Source organism: Peromyscus maniculatus, chromosome 11 (genome assembly GCF_049852395.1).
Source record: "Peromyscus maniculatus bairdii isolate BWxNUB_F1_BW_parent chromosome 11, HU_Pman_BW_mat_3.1, whole genome shotgun sequence".
In the NCBI taxonomy this organism is placed as follows: domain Eukaryota; kingdom Metazoa; phylum Chordata; class Mammalia; order Rodentia; family Cricetidae; genus Peromyscus; species Peromyscus maniculatus.
The window spans coordinates 81537578-81559694 of record NC_134862.1 but is presented as its reverse complement, the minus strand read 5'-3'; the positions used below and the strand labels follow the sequence as shown (position 1 = coordinate 81559694).

At 46.8% G+C, this 22117-nt stretch overlaps 1 protein-coding gene across 1 annotated transcript in view; it reads left to right on the top strand.

Moving 5' to 3' along the window:
- Positions 1 to 731: 731 nt before the first annotated feature.
- Positions 732 to 22117, top strand: part of Atp1a4 (ATPase Na+/K+ transporting subunit alpha 4) — a 37726-nt gene continuing 16340 nt past the window's right edge. The window contains exons 1-13 of the mRNA XM_042258632.2: positions 732 to 872; positions 1158 to 1336; positions 1516 to 1575; positions 4088 to 4291; positions 5032 to 5145; positions 7323 to 7457; positions 7732 to 7849; positions 12745 to 13013; positions 14598 to 14799; positions 15031 to 15140; positions 15332 to 15466; positions 18958 to 19147; positions 19290 to 19462. Of these exons, the coding sequence (XP_042114566.1) occupies positions 1184 to 1336; positions 1516 to 1575; positions 4088 to 4291; positions 5032 to 5145; positions 7323 to 7457; positions 7732 to 7849; positions 12745 to 13013; positions 14598 to 14799; positions 15031 to 15140; positions 15332 to 15466; positions 18958 to 19147; positions 19290 to 19462 (1863 nt within the window). The 5' untranslated portion in view covers positions 732 to 872; positions 1158 to 1183. The remainder of the gene's footprint in view (positions 873 to 1157; positions 1337 to 1515; positions 1576 to 4087; positions 4292 to 5031; positions 5146 to 7322; positions 7458 to 7731; positions 7850 to 12744; positions 13014 to 14597; positions 14800 to 15030; positions 15141 to 15331; positions 15467 to 18957; positions 19148 to 19289; positions 19463 to 22117) is intronic.

Genomic DNA, 22117 nt, shown 5'->3' with positions numbered 1-22117 from the left:
CTCACTAGAACTGGAAATGGTGTCCCACACCACTGATCCCAACTCTCAGGGATGCAGAGAAAGGAGAAGCGGCACAAGTTCTAGGTCAGCCTAGTGCAGAGCAAGTTCTGAACCAGCAAGGGCTCCCTAGACAGACAGACACACACACACACACACACACACACACACACCACACACACACTCACACACTCACACACACACTCACACACTCACACACACCACACACACACACACACACACACACACACTCACTCACACACACACACACACACACACTCACACACCACACACACACACACCACACACACACACACACACACTCACACACACACTCACACACTCATACACACACACACTCACACGCACGCGCGCACGCACACACACACACTCACACACACTCACACTCACACACACTCACACACCACACACACACTCACACACTCACACTCACACACACTCACACACCACACACACACACACACCACACACACACACACACCACACACACACCACACACACACACCACACACACACATACACACACTACTGTCTTTAGTTTTGGAGCCACCTAACTGTAGGAGTATTCCCAGCCTCAGAAGTCACAAGACCACACAAAGACTTTGTTCTAGTGTTGTCGTCTAATCTAAATTCTCTCTGTGGCAGAACCTGCTCCAGGCATCCTCACCCAGAGACAGAGGTTTGTGTGTTCTTGATTAGATCTTTCATGAGCCCATTATGATGCCAGGCCCAGGCTGTTGCCATGGCACCCACAGGACTCAGGGCTGGGGGCACCTGGCCTGCCCAGAAGCTCACTCTTACCTCGGCTCCCACCGCACTTCCCACCTGCTGAGCCCCCAGTCTTCATCATTTCGGTACCCAGGGACCCTCCGTGCCCACCCCACCCCCCGTAGCTCCACCCTCACCCTCAGAGTCTAGGTTCACTTGGCCTGGCGCTTCCTTCTCCACCCCTGCTTCTCAGACCTGCTCCCCTGATCACCTTTCCTTTCTCATGTTGCTTGGAAACTCTCCTCTCCATCCTTCCCACCCAGTGACGGGCCTTTCCTCTTCCCGCCACACTGCCCTCACCTCCAACTCCTGAACCCTTCCTTCCGCTTGCTCCCACACCTTTACAAACCTCCCCGTGTTCTTCCCACCAGTTGAGCCGAGCCAGCCATATCACACTATGGAGCCCAGAAAGGAAAAAGGGACAGCGGCCCCTCACCAGCAGAATCTAAGCCCAAGATCTAACATGAAGCCTGTAATGATGAATAAAAATCTGCATGTAGGGAGAAAAAAGAAGAAAGATTTAGAAGAGCTGAAGAAGGAAGTGACAATGGTGAGAAAACCCAGAACAAATTGCCCTTGACACACCCCTCAGCCTTCATCCAGATGGCCTTCCACATCCCACCGGAAAACAAAGCACATTGCCGGGACTCTCCCTTCCCACTTCTTCCCTCCTCCCTGCACGTGACCTGAGGTCACCATCTCACCTTGACTACCCTTCTGTCCCCTCAGGATGATCACAAGCTGACGCTGGATGAGCTGAGTGCCAAGTACTCTGTGGACTTGACCAGGGTGAGTAAGAATGGCCTGAGCGAGGCAGAGGTTCTCACTGACTTGCAGAGAACGAAAGTGACCCCCTCCCCCCAACTTCAAACCCGACTTTGTACCTCTTACCCTCAGCCAAGTTCCACAAAACTCTCCTTGGAAAAGATGGCCGCAGTACCTACCCCAGAGAGAGGCTGTAGGTAGATAGGATAGATGATAGTACAGATAGTTGGGGCTATGTCTTGGTTTATTCTCTGGACCTGTGTATAGTCTTGGCATTTATCAAGGACTCCAGAGAGTTTTTGCTTAGGTAGAAATAACATTATCAGTATTTGCCATAGTTAAATTAAAACTGACCAATTATTTCCCAGTTCATTTACAAACAGAGTAGTTGCTGGGAATGTAGCTCAGTGGTGGAACATCTGCAGGGCCCTGAGTTTGATCCCCCAGAGTTGCGAAAGAAAGAGAAGGAAAAAAGGAAGAGTTTATTATAAACTAGTAGCAATAATATTTTTGACCAAATAAGTATATTTTTTTCAAAAACTTAGTAATCCTATAATTTACAAATCTCTTTAATGTATATCTTTCTAATAGAAAGATCTGAATTCTCATATGTTTTGGTAGTACATCTCTTGGGATATATCATGAAGTCTTTGGAAACTGGAAGTGTTAGCTTTCCATCAGTATGACAAAATACCTGAGTATCGGGTGATTTGAATGAGAAGCCCCGTAGGCTCACAGGTTTGAACACTTTTGTCCCCAGTTGGTGGAACACTTGGGAAGGACTAGAAGGCGTGGACTTGTTGGAGGAGATGTGTCACTGAGGCTTTGAAGGTTCAAAAGTCCTGCCACTCCCAGTTAACGCTCTGTCTTAGGCCTGTGGATCAGGATGCAAGCTCTAGGCTACTGCCTGCCTGCTGCCATGCTCCCCACCGTGATGGTCGTGGACTCTGATCCTCGACAACTGTGAGCCCCAGGAAACTCTTTCTTGTATAAGTTGCGTTGGTAATGGTGTCTCTACACAGTAGTAGAAAAATAACAAGACAGAGACCAACAATGTCAAGGAGGAAAGACTCATTCCGACTCATAGCTCTGAGGGTTCAGGTCATGGCCTCCTGGTGCCACTATTTCTTTTTTATTTTATTTTGGTTTTTCGAGACAGGGTTTCTCTGTGTAGCTCTGGATGTCCTGGAACTTGTTTGGTAGACCAGGCTGGCCTTGAACTCACAGAGATCCACCTGCCTCTGCCTCTCGAGTGCTGGGATCAAAGGCCTGCGCCACCACTGCTCAGCAGCACCACTATTTCTGAGCCTGTTGGGAGGAAGGAAGGATTTGATGGAATAAAGCTGCCCACCTCAGGGCAGACAGGAAGATAGAGGAAGAATCCCAACATTCCTTTCAAGGGTACCTTCCCGTGGTCTACTGTCCCCACCTAACTTATCTAATGTTCATGCCATCAGCTGGGAACCGGGTCATTTGGGGAACACTGAAGAGTCAAAGCTTACCATCTACCATATATATATATATATATATATATATATATATATATATATATATATATATATAAAATTTTTTTTTGAGACAGTGCCTCACTATGCAGAACAGGCTGTCCTGGAACTTGCTAGCCAACCATCCATTCTCAAGAATGAGTGAAGAAGACAGTAATTTAGTATTGTTATTAGAAACTTTAGACCTTATGAATCCCTTGAGAGTGTTGGAGGACGGTTGGGTCTTTTTGAGGAGAGGCTAAGGGAACAGCTGATAGGTCTTGGTAGATTCTATTAGGTTTTGGTAGATTCTATTGTCACTCAACATAGAGAAGAAAGCGCAGACGCGTGTGCGTAAGGCTAGAATAAAAATCTATGCACTTGTGTCTTTAGTTTGATTTTCTCTTGTTTCCAAACTGGAAAGCCAAAGTGTGAATGCCCGTAGGTTACCAGCGTCACAGGTCATCGCCCCAGTTAGGCTGGTACACCGTAACCATTTCTATACGCTTGTCTTCCAGCTTGAGCTCCCTGCGCTCATTCTTTAACTTCACTGATTGATGACTGATCGATTGTACCTATGTTGATGTGTGTGGGTGTAAATATGTCACCACATGCACATGGAGGTCAGAGGACGACTTGTGGGATTCGGTTCTCTCCACCCTGTGAGTCTAAGAGTTGGACTCAGGTGGTCAGACCTTGCGGCAACCATCCTTCCTCCGCGAGCTCCCACCAGACCCTTGGAGTGGAGAGCACTCTCACTCATGGTGGTGTTCTCAGTTCCTATCACGATACCAAGCTCCAAGATAAAGTATTCAAGTTCAAAAGGCCTGCACACCAATTCATAAACAAATAAACAAATTAAAAAGCTCTCTATAAGCATGCTAAATGACACCCCTTACACAATACAAATTCTGAGATCCTACCTTTTCGAGGAGGAACCTTGAGAAGGATGTTCAGAGGCCTGCCTTCGGGAGTAAGTCTATCCTTTGTTGTAGCATCCTCCTTTATTGTAACTTGCTTTCTTTCTCTTCATCCCTTTCTTCTCCACACAGGGCCATAGCCTCAAAGATGCCCAGGACATTCTGTTTGTAAATGGACCGAATACACTAACGCCTCCCCCGACCACTCCAGAGTGGATCAAATTCTGTAAACAGCTGTTTGGTGGCTTCTCCCTCCTGCTGTGGACTGGTTCCTTTCTCTGCTTCCTGGCCTATGGCATACACCAACATTATGGTGAAAAAGTCAACAAAGATGATGTGAGTTTGCTCATCCTGTACCATCCAGTCTAGTCTGCGGCTGAGCTCCTGAAACTATTTTTTTTTTAAAGATTTATTTATTATGTGTACAGTCTGCATGTATGCCTGAACACCAGAAGAGGGTGTCAGATCTCATTACAGGTGGTTGTGAGCTACCATGTGGTTGTTGGGAACTGAACTCAGGACCTCTGGAAGAGCAGCCAGTCAGTGCCTTTAACTGCTGAGCCATCTCTCCAGCCCCGAGCCCCTGAAACCCTTATGTTCAGCAGCCTGAGACTCCCAAAGTCTTCTGGTCCAAATCCCCAATAGTTCAGAACTTTCTAGGGAAGTTCTTGGTCCATCTTGGTCTCCTGCAGCCTCTTATCTAGAAAGCTCCTGGCTCAGCTCCCTAAGAGGTATCATCCCACCAGTCTTCCCGTCACAGCGTTATGCAGCCCTTTTCTCTAACTCGGAACGTCAACCCTTTCATCTCTCACTTTCCGTGGCTCACTACCCAGCGCCCCCTTTATAGGGAAAGGAAGATACACATTCTCTGTCTGGGACTTTTCTGACCACTCACCACAGTAGCTTAGGTCCCCATGACTAGGAGGAAGTGTACCAGCACTGTCCCTGATTCTTCTCAGCCCCTCTGCCCTGCAACTCAGTCCTGTGCTTTCCTCCATCCAGAGGAAGCTGTTCATCCTTGAGGATGGAGGAGGAGAAAAGGATGTACTAATGACACATTCTTCCCCTATCTCCAGCTGTACCTGGGTATTGTGCTCGCTGCCGTGGTCCTCATTACTGGCTGCTTCTCATATTATCAGGAGGCCAAGAGCTCCCAGATCATGGAATCTTTTAAGAACCTGGTGCCTCAGGTAGGTAGGACTTGTGTAGGAGGACCTAGTGAGGGGAAATGCAGATTGTGCCCAATTGTATAATCAATCACTCAGTCCCCTGGAGACTGGAACCCACTGTGGGTGCGCTGAGAGAGGCTGGTAATAAGGGGGCCTGGAAATTACCAGGAGAAAAGGTAAAACTTAGGTGATACCACCAAAGAATTGTCTAGTCTAAAGTGACAATCCAAAAAATGAAGAAAGACCCTCCACCACTCAATGAAATGTAGAAAGTAGACGTGAATCTTGTTGCATCAATGTGAAAGCTGCTGAAACTAACCACCGAATTGTTGTATAAGAGGATCATCTTGGGGCCAAGAGATGGCTCAGCAGTTAACATCCCTTGCTGCTTACTTATCCTTGGCTAATTTTTTGTCAACCCTGACACACAAGCTAGAGTCATTTGAGAAGAGGAAACTCTGTTGAGAAAATGACCCCACCAGATTGGCCTGTGGGCAATCCTGTGGTACGTTTCCTTGATTGTTTGATGTGGGAGGCCCCAGCTCACTGTGGACAGGGTCCCCACTGGGCTGATTGTCTTGGGTCCTGTAAGAAAGCAGGCTGAGCAAGCCATGGGGAGCAAGCCAGTAAGGAGCACTGCTCCATGGCCTCCGCATCAGTTCCTGCCTCCAGGTTCCTGCCTTGAGTTCCCGAGTTCCTTGGATGATAGACTGTGATGTGGAAAGTGTAAGTGCTATAAATCCTTTCCCTTCAAAGTTGCTTTTGACAGTGGTGTTTATCACAGCAATAGAAACCCCAAGACTTTGGTCTTGCAAAGGACCTGGGTTAAGTTCCCATACCCTAATGGTGGCTCTCAACCACTTGTAACTCCAGTTTCAAAGGACTTTCGTCTTCCTCCTCTTCTGGCCTCATGGGCACCAGGCATGAATATGGTGCACATACATACATGCACATAAGTAAAATAAATCTTTTTTGAGAGAGAAAAGATAAAATAATTCTTGAAAAGTGAACACTAATGTATTTAGGATAAATTGTCATGATGCATGTAACTTAGAGGCAGAAAAGGACAAAGCAAATGAGATGAAAAGTTAGTGGGTGAAGAGAGGTAAATGTTTGTTTTTTGTTTTGTTTTTGGTATTTTGGTTTTGTTTTGTTTTGTTTTGTTTTGTTTTGGAGGGTTTTGTTTTTGTTTTTGTGTTAGTTAATTTTTTTTTAAGACAGGGTTTCTCTGTGTAGCTTTGGCACCTTTCGTGCAATTTACTCTGTAGACCAGGCTGCCCTTGAACTCACAGAGATCCTCCTGCCTCTGCCTCCCACGTGCTGGGATTAAAGGCATGCGCCACCTCCGCCACCGCCACCGCCACCACCTGGCTTAAAGCAAAAGTTTTATAGGTGTGTTTGTCACTATTTTCATTACTGAAATTTAAAAATTATTTCCAAGTTTAAATTTTTGTAAGGTATCTGGAAATAGTTATGACAGCAGTTCGGAGCTCCTAAATACAGGCTTAGATGCTTTTACAGAAAGTCTCCAAAATCATGCAACAATCTTATCATGTTCTAGCCTGGTAGCCTAAGATTTTTCTTCTCCCTTTAATGTCAACATAATTGAAACTTTTCCTCCGGTGAGAGTTTTGACTAGGAACCTGGAGTGTATCGGGTAGCACTGGTTGCCTGATACGCCTCCCCAAACACGGCTTTTGTCACAGTTGTGTGTCTGGGCTGCTGCTCTGATCTGGACCGACTTTAGCCTGTGCTGGGTAGAAATATAGGATAACCTTATTCACGCCTCTGGAACTTGAGTTGAAATGATTGGGTTGGTTGGGGATCTGGTTTGTTCGTGGGAGCAGAGCGGTTCCCGGGAACCGCAGGGCAAACCTTAACATGAAAGAATTTTTTAAGCCTTTGTTTGCACCATATCTGCTAACATCTTCTGGGCGGGGTGGGGGGGGGTGGAATTACATGGCCAATTCCACATTTAGGAACAAAGAGATAGACCCCACCTCTTAATGGAAAGGCCACTAAAGAAGTCACATTGCAAAGGTTCTGCAGTGGTAGAAATATGCAATGGGCCATGACCCTTTCAAGACTATTCATGCGGATAACACAGCAGAAAGGAGATAGAGATGGAAACTTCAAGGGTTGGAGCAGGTTAGGCAAGGCAGGAAGCTGCTCAACAACCCTACATTATCTTCCTACAGCAAGCTCTGGTGATTCGAGAGGGAGAGAAGATGCAAATCAATGTAAAAGAAGTGGTTCTGGGAGACCTGGTAGAAGTGAAAGGTGGAGACCAAGTCCCTGCTGATATCAGGGTTATCTCTGCACAAGGATGTAAGGTGAGGAGATATGGAAAGCTATAGGAGGGAGCCGAAGCCAACATATGGTCCTAAGGTATGACGAGGACCTGGGCTAAGGTACAGAAAATATGATCTTATTATTCAGAACTTTGAGACTGTGGTGAGGACGGTTTGGAAGTGAGACAATAAAGTGCTGGGAGAACATGTGTTCATCTCTGTACGTTAATGGCGTTACGACAGGTAAGGTGATGCTGTCTTCATAAGTGAATCTCTCCTATGCTTGCCTTTTAACCTGTCCTCCTCCCCACCCCAGGTAGACAACTCCTCCTTGACCGGGGAGTCAGAACCCCAGTCTCGCTGCCCTGATTGCACCAATGAGAACCCTCTGGAGACCCGGAACATCATCTTCTTCTCCACCAACTGTGTGGAAGGTAAATAGTGTATCATACACGGTACAGACTCAAAAGCAGGGGTGGAAACAAAAGGCTTTTAAAGCCTTCTGTTTCTAAAGATTTGGGAGCAGGAAGGCTTACCAAGTTGGTTTCTCCATCACTCAGGAGCTTGATGACCTTTGGCAAAAGGTCAACGCCACCATTTCCAAATTTGCATGCTGATAATACTCAACACTGTAGCCGATAGAGTGTGGACTAAGTGGCATAACCACGGAGTGCTTAGCGCAAGGTCTCATACACTGCTAGTGCCCTTTAGCTGTTGACCTTCGTCTTAGCTGGTGGAGAGACTGGTTGATGTGCTGAGAACAGCACAGAATGGAGGAAAGTTATCCACCCCTGCTAGAGCGTTCTCTTCACTTCTTTTTACTTTCCGGAGAAAGATGTCAACAAGTGTCCCTCGAACGTCACCATTCAAACGTTGGCTTTGTCCCTAGACCGACAGTAAGGCATCCCTGAACCAGGAGTTGGTTCTGACCAAAGTGGTAACAGAGGACTTGACATCATTGCTCTCTCCTTTACCCCTTTCCCTTAAAGAAACCTAAATATGGCCTGGAATCCACTTGCAAACCATTACTAATGCTTAAGAATAAATGTTTTATTGTCTAAAGATAGTTGCTTTTTGCTGAATGCATAACTGGGTATAGTTACAGTGTCAACTACTATAAACATTTTTTTTCTGATTCTCACAGTATCACACACAAAACTCTAAAGTTCAAGGAAATTACATGCTCACCATATTTAAGAGTATGACTCAACAGAAAAAGAGGAAGATTAGCAATTCTAATGCAAGTCTGTCTCCAAAAGCCCATGTTCTTTCCTCCACTCTACCCAGCACTGAAATTGCTAATGACCTCTCTACATCAAATCATTTAATTTGAAAATACCTTAATAATCATTATAATGTTCAATGGACATTAAGGAAGAATCCAACCAGAAAAAAAAATGTATCTGTACACACTATATAAAATATATAAATAGTTGAATGGACAAAAAAAATGTAAATTAACAAGATTTCTCTAAAAATACTGGATTTCTGCTGTTACATTTTAGGAGGAAATTTGCTGAGATTTATCTTTCTGAAGTAGGCTTTTTTCTTCAGCTAAGTATATGCTGCTGACAAGAGGTCTGGAGAAGACTGAATGAGGGCATTCTGGTTGAGAAACGAAGCTCAATCTGGCTGAAAGGGACTTAATAGGAGACCAACAGAACCCAATGTAGCCAAGAGGGTAGGACTAGCTAGGTTAAGCTAAGGAATCTTTGTGTTTTGAAACGTCAGGCCTCATTATGTAGCTCTGGCTCTTCTGGAACTTACTCTGTAGACTGGGCTAGCCTTGAACTCATAGAGAGCCTCCTGCCTCAGCTTCCTGAGTGCTGAAGTTAGACAAGTGCGCTCCCATGTCCTCCAAACTCTTTAACCATTGCCCTAGGCCACTTTACAGATTAGTTACATAAACACAGCTTAGCCTTGCCTCCCAGCTGTCACTGCTGTGGACCTCCATGGGCGATGGCACAAAAGCCTCTCTGTGTTCCCATGCGGTTAGGGAGCCTGAGCTTTCTCTGATGACACATGGAAGGTATGTGAGAGAACAGTCTGGCCTAGGATTCCGGATACCTGTCCTTATCAGTCTTCCTCTTTTTTTTTTTTTTTTTTTTTTTTGCGGGTGGGGGTAGGGGTGGGAGTGGGGCGTGGGAGTGGGGGTGTGTTTGGTTGGTTGGTTTTGGTTTCGGTTTTGGTTTTTCGAGACAGGGTTTCTCTGTGTGGTTTTGGTGCCTGTCCTAGAACTCACTCTGTAGCCCAGGCTGGCCTCAAATTCACAGAGATCCACCTGGCTCTGCCCACCGAGTGCTGGGATTAAAGGCGTGTGGCCCGGTTCAGAGCACTTCTGTTAACCAGTTCAAAGGTTGTCTGTAGGGTGCTTTATATTGTGACCCTTTCCAGAGTCTCCTTCCCCATAATCCAACTGAGAACTGTACTCCTGGACTTTTTTTTAATAATTTATTTTATGAGCATTGGTGTGAAGGTGTCAAATCCCCTGGAACTTGAGTTACAGAGAGTTGTAAGCCGCCATGTGGGTGCTGAGACTTGAACCTGGGTCCTCTGGAAGAACAGCCAGTGCTTTTACCTGAGCCATCTCTCCAGCCACCACCACCACCCAGACTCTTTTTTTTTTAATATTTTATTTTTATTTATTTATTTTTGTGTGTGTGTGTATGTGTGCCTGAATCTGTGTACATGTCCCAGTGTATCCAGGAGCCCAAGGAGGTGAGAAGTGATCTCCTTGAACTGCAGTTATAGTTATGAACCATCATGTAGGTCTGGGAACCAAGTCCAGCTTGTCTGCAAGAGCAGTGAATCTTTTTCCGTACTGAGCCATCTCTCCAGCCCCATGCTCCGCTCCTAGACGGTTGCTGAAGGCGATTCTAGAACGAGAGACCCCCCAGCTGCTCCCTGTGTGTGTGTGTGTGTATGGGAGCTGCTGCCATGGCGTCACACTTAGATTTTATACTGGTTCTCAGGAAATCCTTTAGTCATCTGAATGGGAGAATAAAGCTGAGTGTCTACTACATACCCAACCTTGTCTTCTTCTAGGCTCTTCTGGACATATTTAATTTCATAGCTTTGTGGGTACTTTGCTCTTCTCCTTCTCCTCCTCCTTCTCCTCCTCCTTCTCCTCCTCCCTCCTCCTTCTCCTCCTCCTTCTCCTCCTCCTCCTCCTCCTCCTCCCTCCTCCTTCTTCCTCCTCCTCCTCCTCCTTCTTTAGACCGAGTCTCACACTGTAGCCCACACTGGCCTTGAACTCAGGACAATCCTCTACCCTCAGCCTTTCAAATGCTGGATTTCTAGGTGTAACCTATAACATCTGAGATGTGCTTGTCCCATTTTGAGCATGAGGAAGCCTGGGTTTCAGAGAGCGTAGTACTTTGTCTCAGGGAAAAGAGATAGCTGTTTAGAGAGCTGACCTTTCTGTTTCTAAAAGAAAAGCTTTTTCGGGCTGGAGAGATGGCTCAGAGGTTTAGAGCTCTGGCTGCTCTTCCAGAGGTCCTGAGTTCAATTCCCAGCAACCACATGGTGGCTCACAACCATCTACAATGAGATCTGGCACCCTCCTCTGTATAATAATAAATAAAGAAATCTTAAAAAAAAAAAAAAAAAAAGAAAGAAAGAAAGAAAAGAAAAGAAAAGCTTTTTCTAGGAGTGTCTTTCCTTGGTAATCCTATGGTGGGATTGACAGGCACTGTGGTAAAGCGGGAAGAATGATTTTAAACAGTCTTGTTCAAGCTTGTAGGTGAATGTCCTGTACCATGTGTGGGTAAAGTCAACCACGATGTCCAAGTTGCCCTTTGAGGTAGAGAGCAGAGCTGGTGGGGGAGAAAGGGCCCTGGGAAAGGCCAGGGCACAGCTGTTATGGCCTGGGCTACCCAGCAGAGGTCAGACTAGCTCTAGCCAGAAAAGCAGGGTGGGGGCTCCTCAGGCAGAGTTTCTCAAGTAGTGACTGACACAGAGGACTAGAGAGCTCTTTGTTGTGAGCGGAGAGGAGGGCTGAACTGGTGCACTGTAGGGTGCTTCACACGCTTTGTCTTCCACCCTTACTTTTCCAGTCTGTACAAAATCCTGTGTCCCACTGTAGGGATTCCCTGTCAGTTCCCCAAAACTCAGTCCAATTTTGACACTAACTGCCTCAAAATAGCATCAGACGAGGGCTCAATCCCCTGGGACTCTTCCTACTTCAGACTCTAATCCAAGTAATAATAGGTTGTCATCCATACTTCTGACAGATTGACTGTGAACTGGGATTCCCAGAACCTCTTCCTTGAGGCTCACAGAACTCAGGGAAGCACTTGGCCTACATTGCCCATCTATGACAGTTGATAGGATACCAGGGAACACCCAGATGAGAGACATGCATAGGGAATGGGATGTGGGCTTCTGTATCCTCTCTGAGGGTGCCATCCTCCAGACACCTCCATGTGTTGCCAGTCTGGAAGCTCTCCAAACCTAGTTGTCTTGGCTTCTTTTTTTTTTTTTTTTTTTTTTTGGTTTTTGAGACAGGGTTTCTCTGTGTAGCTTTGCGCCTTTCCTGGAGCTCACTTGGTAGCCCAGGCTGGCCTCGAACTCACAGAGATCCGCCTGGCTCTGCCTCCCGAGTGCTGGGATTAAAGGCGTGCGCCACCACCGCCCGGCTTTGTCTTGGCTTCTTAATGGGTGTTTTATTACATAGACATGAGTGGTTGTATCAGTTGCCATTGGTCGTCAACTCAACCTTCAGCCTCACTCTTCTTCTCAGAAGCAGGGCTGTAGATCTGAAAGTCCACCATGTAACCACATAGTTGGTTCCCCTGGCAACTCCCTCTTCCTGTGGCTAGCCAAGAACTCCCCAAGAGTTGCCTCATTAAAACAAAAGATTCCCTTACCACCTAGGGAATTCTATGGCATTTAGAAGCTCTATGCCAGATATTTCTATCACTCCAGAAATTATGAAGTGTTAGGAACCAACTATGATAAGAAAGATTCTCCTAGCCGGGCGGTGGTGGCCCACGCCTTTAATCCCAGCACTCGGGAGGCAGAGCCAGGCGGATCTCTGTGAGTTTGAGGCCAGCCTGGACTACCAAGTGAGTCCCAGGAAAGGCGCAAAGCTACACAGAGAAACCCTGTCTCAAAAAAAAAACCAAAAAAAAAAAAAAAAAAAAAAAAAAAAGAAAAGAAAAGAAAGAAAGATTCTCCTAGCAATCCAATCTAAGGGTTTTAGGAGTTCTATGTCAATAACTGGTGTGGCGGGGGGGGGGGGGGGGGGGGGGGGGGGGGGGGGCGGTGATACCAATACAGGCATTTCTTTAGCACAGTATGGAATCACAGCTTCTTCCTTCTTTCATAGGAACAGCCCGGGGTGTTGTGATTGCTACAGGAGACTCCACAGTAATGGGCCGGATTGCTTCACTGACATCTGGCTTGGCACTGGGCCAGACCCCCATTGCTATTGAAATCGAACACTTCATTCATCTCATCACAGCCGTGGCTGTCTTCCTCGGTGTCACCTTTTTTTCACTCTCACTGATCTTGGGCTATACCTGGCTGGATGCTGTCATTTTCCTTATTGGCATCATTGTGGCCAACGTGCCTGAAGGGCTGCTGGCCACTGTCACTGTGAGTAAACAAGGGGGGGGGGTGTCTCTGGGCAGACAAATAACCCGAGGGGAATGAAATCACTAGTGTTGAATTTGTTGTTATTGAACATCTTAAGTGTGGGGTATGTATACAGGCATCAGAAGCAACTTAGTTCCCAACATTACACTGACTGCCTCTACCCGTACCACTCTCTCCTCAGTCAAAGAGGAAGCAAGATGCAACAGAGAAAAAGTGCATTCTGGTCTTGGGTGAACTGACTGTTAAACTTGGCCAAATCACTTAAGATCTTCGTGCCTCAAGTGTTCATTAGTTTTTAGAGAAAGATTAATTTGGAATTACGGAATCCTACTGGAAAGGACTTCAAGGCCATTTAGAGTCAACCCTTGAGCCAACACTGAATGTCCTCTATAAAAATCCATGAAAGATAATTGTGGGTTTGTTTTTTTTCTGAGAACGGAGACCGTAGCTCCTCCTTGGCTCAAGCCTATTTGGCTCTTGGATCACTTAGTTAAACTTACTGTATTGAGCAGAAATATGATTCCCTACTTCATCCTCCTTTTCCCAACCAAAATAAGTTGGTTCTCTGTCTCCTATGTTCTCCTCCCCTCCCCCTTTGACGCAGTCATCATGTCCCCTCAGATTCTCCAGGGAATCTTTTCCTTAACCATCCTTCCTATGACAAGATCTCAGCTCTTTGTCTCCCCGACAGCTTGTTTGGGGTACACTCTAGTTTTTCAATAGTCTTCTTAAAATAGAAATGAGAATAACATTTAGGGGTGTGTTTGGACCAGTTTTAAAACATCAGGACTAGTGATTATAATTCCATAATTGGAGTTCTATACTTACGTATCCACAGCACAATAATTTGTTAGCTTTTAAAATAACCTTGCGTTCAGTTTATGATTAACAAAAACTTTCTGGTTTAAATGATTTCTCAAGGCTTTTTCGGTACTGTGACATTCTTTCTCCATGTCATCATTCCCTCCTGCCCAGACCTTTCTGAAAATACTGGCAAAATGCCTGGTCCATACACAGCACTGTATACTATAATAAAAACATTACCTGTCTATGTGGTCCCTTGGAGGGACTGGAGCTGAGAGAGAGGAAGTGGCCCAGGATGGAAAAGAGGCTACTGAATAGAAAAATCTAAACACCTCCTGGGGAAGGAGCTTGTGCTGTGGCAGTCCTTCTGGTGAAGGAAGACACTGAAGTCTTGCCATAAAGCACACATCGAAATCATTTCCTCAGTATTCTTTTTTTGTTTTGCTTCCCCCCTCCCCCACCCCCCCACCCCCCACCCCCCCACCCCCCCCCCGAGACAGGTTTCTCTGTGTAGCCCTGGCTGTCCTGGAACTCACTCTATGATTTCAGGCTGGCCTCGAACTCACAGAGATCCACCTGCCTCTGCCTCCCGAGTGCTGGGATTGAAGGCATGCACCACCAACACCCGGCTCTTCAATATTCTTTATGATGGTCACAGGTGGGATGTCTAAAGACTGGGCTAGGATAAAAGGGAAATAAAAAGTGATCGAATCTCCAAAACAAAATAATGTGAGTAATCCTCCCCCCTCAGTCCACTCCTTCCCCCTTTGGTGGCTTCAGGTGTGCCTGACGCTGACAGCCAAGCGCATGGCTCGGAAGAACTGCCTGGTGAAGAACCTGGAGGCGGTGGAGACGCTGGGCTCCACCTCCACCATCTGCTCGGACAAGACGGGCACCCTCACCCAGAACCGCATGACCGTGGCCCACCTGTGGTTTGACAAGACTGTGTATGAGGCGGACACCAGTGAGGAACATACTACCGGTGACTAGTGGCCCTGGTAGCCAAGAGTAGGGGGATTTGGGAGAGCTGGAATGGGGAATGAGAGGAGGAGGCAGTGTCTGTTTTGTGAAAGAGAACATGAATGACCTCCTGCTTCGACTCAATAGGTAGTAGAAGATGACCTTGAACCTCCTAATCCCCGACTCTCTCTCCAAGTGTAATCCCTCGTATTCAATTCTGTTTGTTTACAGTTCTCCCCTTCTTCTTCCCTAGGGAAAACATTTCCCAAGTCCTCGGACACCTGGTTTTACCTGGCACGAATTGCTGGCCTCTGTAACCGGGCTGACTTTAAGCCTCATCAGGAGTCCGTTCCCGTAGCTAAGGTATCAAGTGGAAGAGGGTACCTCGGTGACTGGTGTATCACTGCCCCTCTCCCAGAAAAGCCTGCTTCTCCGCCCGCCCTCGGCGACTTTACATGCCTGCTCTTCCCTCCCCATTCTGCCTCCCTGGGACCACAGGTAACCCTGTGCCCAGATGGGACACCCCTGGGGCTTATGCTAACCCTTCCTTGCAGCGGGCAACGACGGGGGATGCTTCTGAGTCGGCCCTCCTCAAATTCATTGAGCAGTCGTACAACCCTGTGAGTGAAATGAGACAGAAAAACCCCAAGGTGGCAGAGATTCCCTTTAATTCTACCAACAAGTACCAGGTACAGAATTGACAAGGAAGGAGAAGGGCCGGGGGGCGGCGGGTGGGGGGGGAATCACCTGTGGGGAAGCTACGCCTCTGCCTCCAGCTGTTCTTCTTGAGCAGGGCAATAGCTCAGGACAGCCAGCATGCCGACTAGGAGCAAAGCTCACCTCAAGGAAAGTGATGGTGAAGAGAGGAGAAATAGGGGACAAAGAATTCCTGGCAGAATTCGCACCCAGGCCACCTGTAATGAAAGCGTATCTTAAGGTGCTCACTAGCCGGGCGGTGGTGGCGCACGCCTTTAATCCCAGCACTTGGGAGGCAGAGCCAGGCGGATCTCTGTGAGTTCGAGGCCAGCCTGGTCTCCAAAGTGAGTTCCAGGAAAGGCGCAAAGCTACACAGAGAAACCCTGTCTCGAAAAACCAAAAAAAAAAAAAAAAAAAAAAAAGGTGCTCGCTGAGACAGAAGTCGTCATCAAGGCTGGCTGGTGGGGGTCACATCGGAGTGGCATACAACCATTAGTCTATACCCGTGTCTGCTCTGCCACTCTAGACAAAAGGCTGTGTCTGCAAGCCGTTCTGTTTCCTTCACCATCCAATATCCCTTTCCCCTCCATAAAGCTCTAGTGCAGCCATCAGTGAGGCAGCTAGGGGTCACCAGCACATGGCATAGTTTTCATTTTCTAAAAGCAGCGATTTATTATCCAGGGGGGAAGCAGGTAGGAAAAGGAAAGGCTGAGAAATGGTCAGTGGTACAAACTGAGTACTGGTGCATGGGGGCTGAGGCAGAAGGATTACCCTGAGTTCCAGGTAAGCTTGACTTATAGTATGAGACCCTGTCTAAAAAGAAGAAAAATCAAAATAACCCCGAGGGGTAGCAAGAATCCAAGCCTAATTTGAAGAGAGGATTTCAATAACGTAGAGAACAGTAAGTGGCCTCCCATGGCTGGAGGTTGACCAGGCCAGTTTGATCAGGCAATGGCTCCTCCAATTCCTTGTATTTCCGTGAAGACCAGACAGTTGAGTGTGTGAGCAGGGTTATGAAAAAAGACTCCCAAGTCAGTTTTGCCTTAATGTCTTCAGACATAACAAAATAACACAGTCTATATAGATTTTTTTTCAAACTCAATTGCTTGTCATTTCTGATGGAACACTGATAGGTAGATCCACACTTCCTGTCTAAACTTGTCTTACTTAAGTCACTTTAATAAAACAGATCTCCCAGGTCTGCAAAAAAGCTGCAAACTTTACTCCCACTTTTTTTCTTTTCTTTCTTTCTTTCTTTTTTTTTTCCTGACACTTGGTGGCCTGGCTAACCAGACAGGAATTTCATGGCTTGGCAGAGTGTGAGTAAAGCCTTTGGATGAATTAGGTACCTCTCCCTCCATGTGGTTAAAAATAAAAGTCACACATATTCATGACATTGTTGGAATGTCCAACAAGTAACTGTGTCCCCCAAAATTACCGTATGAGTGCCTCAGAGCTACTGAATGTCATTCAAGTGGCAGAACTGGTTTCTGTGGTACGCGGTGTGTGACAGACCGAGTCTGCTGGACTCAGCTCCAGCAGGCGCTAGCTCTGGCAGACTTTGAGTGAACGACTATAATTAGCTTGCTCCAAGGGCAGAGACTCCAGTCTTTGAAAGGAATGTGTCTGACTTAGCCTGTCAGTCACCTGCAAGGCTTGGTCTCTGACCATCTCTGAAATGGAGATCAAATAGATCTAGTCTGAGCATTTCTGATTTCTCTCTCTCTCTCGTCTTCTTTATCTGTAATCTTAACCAAAATATATACATATATTTTTCTTTTAGCCAGGTATGGTGGTTTATGCCTTTAATTACAGCACTCAGGAGCCAGAGGCATGAGGATCTCTGTGGGTTCAAGGCCAGCCTGGTCTACAGAATGAGACCTGCCAAACAAACAAACAACACTTATTTCTTTTTGAGGCCGTGTCTCTCTACATAGCCTGGAACTCACTCTGTAGCCCAGGCTGGCCTTGAACTCAGAGATCGCCTGCCTTTGCCTCCCCAGTGCCAGGATTAAAAGCATGGGCTACTGCACCCAGGTAAAACACTTATTTCTTTGCAAAGTGTGTGAGTGTGTGTGTGTATGTGTGTGTGTGTAATGGATTCCGTAGCCAGAGGACAACAATCTATGGGAACTGGTCCACTCCTTCCCCTGTCAGTCCAGGGATCAAATTCAGGTCTTCAGGTTTGGCCTCCAGCATCTTAATTTGTTGAGTCATCTTATAAACCTCTATCTGTAATCCTCTGTCAAGGCTTTTATTCCCTGCGACCAAGTTAGTAGGTAAGAAGTGCTTGCGCTCACCTGAGCCTTTTATTCTTTCAACAAAGAGTCATTGAGCACCGAGATGGCTGAGCTTGGTTAATCTTACAGCTTCCTCCTTTAAACAAGGTTTTCCCTTTTAACCACTTAAGCGTATCTTGAACACAACTGATCATTCTTTAACAAATCAAGTTGTAGCCACATTTTACACGCCAGTAGCTCACCCCACTCGACATCTGAGAAGTCCTGTCTGGCCTCCTTGGTGTTCCCACAGTTCCTTTCAATTTGCTGATTCTGTCTCCAACAGGGGCTGTGGCAGGCAGTTCTTGCAAGTCAACAGAGGGACTCTACGGGTGCCTTTTCATAGATCAGAGATCCAAGGGAAAGGCTCAGCCCAAGCCAGCTGACTGCCTCCTCTGGTTGTGTGGTCTCTGCAGATTGTGTCATGAACATATACCTTACCCTCCATCATCAGACATCCAGCCAGTAGGCAGTCTTCCTTGGTGGTGGCATCTCCTGCCTGTAGAAGGACGGCCATGGGGCTAAATTACTTAGTCTGTGTTTCAGTTTCAAAGTTTGGCTGGGGGGGGGGGGGGCCGCGGGCAGCGTGGGGGTGTTGGTTGGTTTTCTGTTTGCTTTGGTTTTACAACTATCTCCTTAAAAACAAACAACAACAAAACAATAAAGGAGACTGGAGAGATGGCTCTGGTTAACACTGGCTGCTCTTCCAGAGGACCCACGACATCTCACAACTGTAATCCAGCTCCAAGTGATCTGACCCCCCTCACAACAGACACACAAGCAGGCAAAACACCAATGCACATAAAATAAAGTCATTAAAAACAAAACCTATAAAGTAGGCAAGGCAAGACATTTTCACCCTCTATGGAAGGAATTAAGGTTTTGCAGACTTGACTGAACTTAGCTGAGCTCACCAAGTAGATAAGACACGTTGATTCTGGCTCTAGAACACACTGGTCTTCGAGCTCACTTGAGCCATCCAATCAGCAAGGAATCAGGGAGAAAGGAGAGTACCTGCCCTGGGAGACTTTCTGAGAAGAGCCAACTAAGGCGCTGGGCTCTGCTTGAGTCTGATGGAGGGTGGGAGGTGGGTAGAAAGCAGGCTGCCAGACTCTTAATCTTAAAAACCTTCCCTCCCGATTTCTGCTCCACATCTCCCCTCCCCCCTCCCTCTCTGGCTCTTTCACTACGCGGCCTCTCCCTAGATGTCCATCCACCTTCTGGAAGATAACTCCCAAGCCCATGTGCTGATGATGAAGGGTGCTCCTGAGAGGATCTTGGATTTTTGCACCAGTTTCCTGCTGAATGGGCAGGAGTACCCTATGGACGAGGAAATGAAGACAGAATTCCAAAACGCCTACTTAGAACTGGGAGGTCTGGGAGAACGCGTGCTGGGTGAGGAGCTGGGGGGCCCGGGTGGCTTTGAGGGAATGCCATCAAAGTGACCGTGTGTGGGCTGAAAAGGCTTACGGTGTTAGAGCATGTGGCAGGAGTCACAGCGTGGGGAATGACTGCCGGGCCCTTCTTCTCTCCCCAGGGTTCTGCTTCTTGAACTTGCCTAGCAACTTCTCTAAGGGATTCCAATTCAATACCGATGAGTTAAATTTCCCCATGGAAAATCTGTGTTTCGCGGGCCTCATCTCCATGATCGACCCTCCTCGAACTGCTGTCCCTGACGCTGTGGGCAAGTGTCGAAGTGCGGGGATCAAGGTAAACTCCTGCCCTCCCCCAAAGCCCCTCATCCTGGAGTTGGAGCAGCCGGCAGAAAGCTCGGCCCAGAGTAAGTGCCGGATAATCTCGGCTTCACTGATTTCTGCCTCCTTGAGCTTAGGAGATGTCTAACTGGAAGTTTCTTCCAGAAGCCTGTCTCACACTGATTGTTAGAATCACCAGGGAAGCTTGAAAATGCTAAGCTAAACCCCAGACCCCAGGATGGCACTCAGGTAGCAATGCTTCAAAAGTGTTGGGAAATTCTAATGAGGATACAAGTTTGAAAGCACCGCTTCTCAGACCAGTGTGTGAATCTTCAATCTCTCTCTCTCTCTCTCTCTCTCTCTCTCTCTCTCTCTCTCTCTCTCTCTCTCTCTCTCTCTCTCTCCTCTCTCCTCTCTCCTCTCTCCTCTCTCCTCTCTCCTCTCTCCTCTCTCCTCTCTCCTCTCTCCTCTCTCCTCTCTCCTCTCTCCCTCTCTCCCCACTTCCCCTCCCCTCCCCTCCCTTCCTCTTATCTTGATTCAGTAGATCTAGGGCCTCTGGAGGTCGCACCTTTTGAACAAGCTCCTGTACCATGCTACTGCTGCCCTGCCGACTGTAAGAGGAGCTAATGTTGGGATGGATGGTAACACTGTGAGGCTAAGGGCCTGGTGGCTGGAGCAGACAGTAGTGAGCTTGAGCCATGGAGAGCTGGGGAGCTCTCTATGGGTCTGACTTGCAGCGAGCAGCTGCAATAACAGATATAAACCTCTGATCCTCAGAGAGCAACTAGAAACTAAGAGTGAAACTCCACTATAAAGCAAACCCACAGGTGTGAAGTCTTGGATGAGGTGGAGCTTGGATTTCACAGGAAGGCAGCAATGGAATTTTTCCAATTCTGAGACTCTGTATTCATAGTTCTAGGTCAAAGGCTCATATCTTTTTTTTAATGTTGATTGAATGAGTGGCTGTGTATGTATCTGTACATATGTGAGTGTGAGAACACACATGCCATGATGCACATGCATAGTTCAGAGAAAAACCTTTGGGAGTCAATTCTTTCTTTCCACCTTGGGGGCTTCAGGATTTGAACTCAGGTTGTCAGGCTTGTACAGCAAGTGCTTGTACCCACTAAGTCATCTCACTGGCCTGAGACTCATATCTTACCAGATTAGATACTGGCACCTGCTGCTCATACCTTATATTCTGGATCACTTGCATCCTCCAGACTTGGGAAGAGCTGGCTAGAGCAGAGGAGCAGGAGGCACTTTAGGGGATAGGTGCTCTCAGCTGGAGCTGCTCTTACATTAGACCTGTGACTGCTGACAATTTGTCTAAGAGTCGTCCTGAACAATGCTTAGTTAAATAATGGTTCACTGGAGTGGAAACTAAAGAAGTGATGTGGGAAATTATGATGCATCAGTTTTTTAATCACCACCTTGTAAAACCTCCAAGGCAGTAAGTTTTTGTGGAGATGGCATTATTACAGAACATCTCCATAGAATAACCAATGTTGATGTTTCCCCAAAGTGCCGTAAGCCAGCACCCCATATCGTGGAAGAAGGCATTCATCTGAATTTTCTGAGCTTTGAGGTAGACTATTAGAAGGAGGAATAACCGTATGAATGTAGTTAGCAATTTACCTCACCTGGGGATCTGTGGATCTCCTTGGCAAGAAGAAAGCTACAGGTATGCCAACAGATGGGAGGCCCACCTAGAGAGCAAAGAAGTAATACAGGTCAGGATGTCCAACAGATCAGGACGTCACCACAGCCTGAGGTACAGCCAGCTCAGTAGTAGTAGTTTGTGAGGACTCATAGAGCTAGCCATGAGCTAGCAGGCCTCAAGGCTGTATGGCGAGCCCTTGTCTGGGGCCTGCTTTTAGAACTTGCTATAGTCATGGTACCTCTTTCTGGACTCTAGCCCGATGGGAAGTTGGCAGACTCAATGAGGAATCGTGAATCATTCTCTCTCCCAGTAGGGAAGTATACGACAGAAGGATAGCATCATCTTTCAAAATGTACAAAATGTAACAGACATGTAGGAGCTTGTTCTGAAGTAAACCCCTCCAGAGCCACACCTCCCCCCCCCACAGTGATGGAGATGCAGAACTGATGACTGCCACAGACTACTGAATAAAAGAAGCCATGTCATTGTTGCATGACCCCAAAGCCTTTAACAGGGAAATGATGGAAGGACTAAGCAGATAGCCATATGCCCGTCACATTTGAAATAAATGTGATTTTAAAAAATTAAAAGGTACTTCCATTATATTAATTACTAAGACTTCAGTAGAATGAAGGTACTTGGCACATCACAAGCCTGGTTCCCTCTACAAAGAAGTCAGGCTTTGAGAGCTGTCCTGGGATATAGTCTCCTTACCAATGTTCGAAAGTTTCTTTCAGATGGTCTGGTCTGGGGGAAGAGGGTAGACAGGAACACAGGGTGGCTGGCCCAATGGTGTGGGAACAGCAGAGGTATAGGCAGCACTAACATGTTGGGAATTAAATTCTAACAGAACTTGAATTCCAAAAGCAGTTGGATATCCTTTACTTCGAAGGGAGCTATTCTCTGTGGAACTGCACTTTTATTATATGAGTGTATCTCACACCCGGGTGTATGGGTGTTTAGTCAAATTGTGTCCAAGGAACTCACTCTTGAAATAGCATTGTGTTC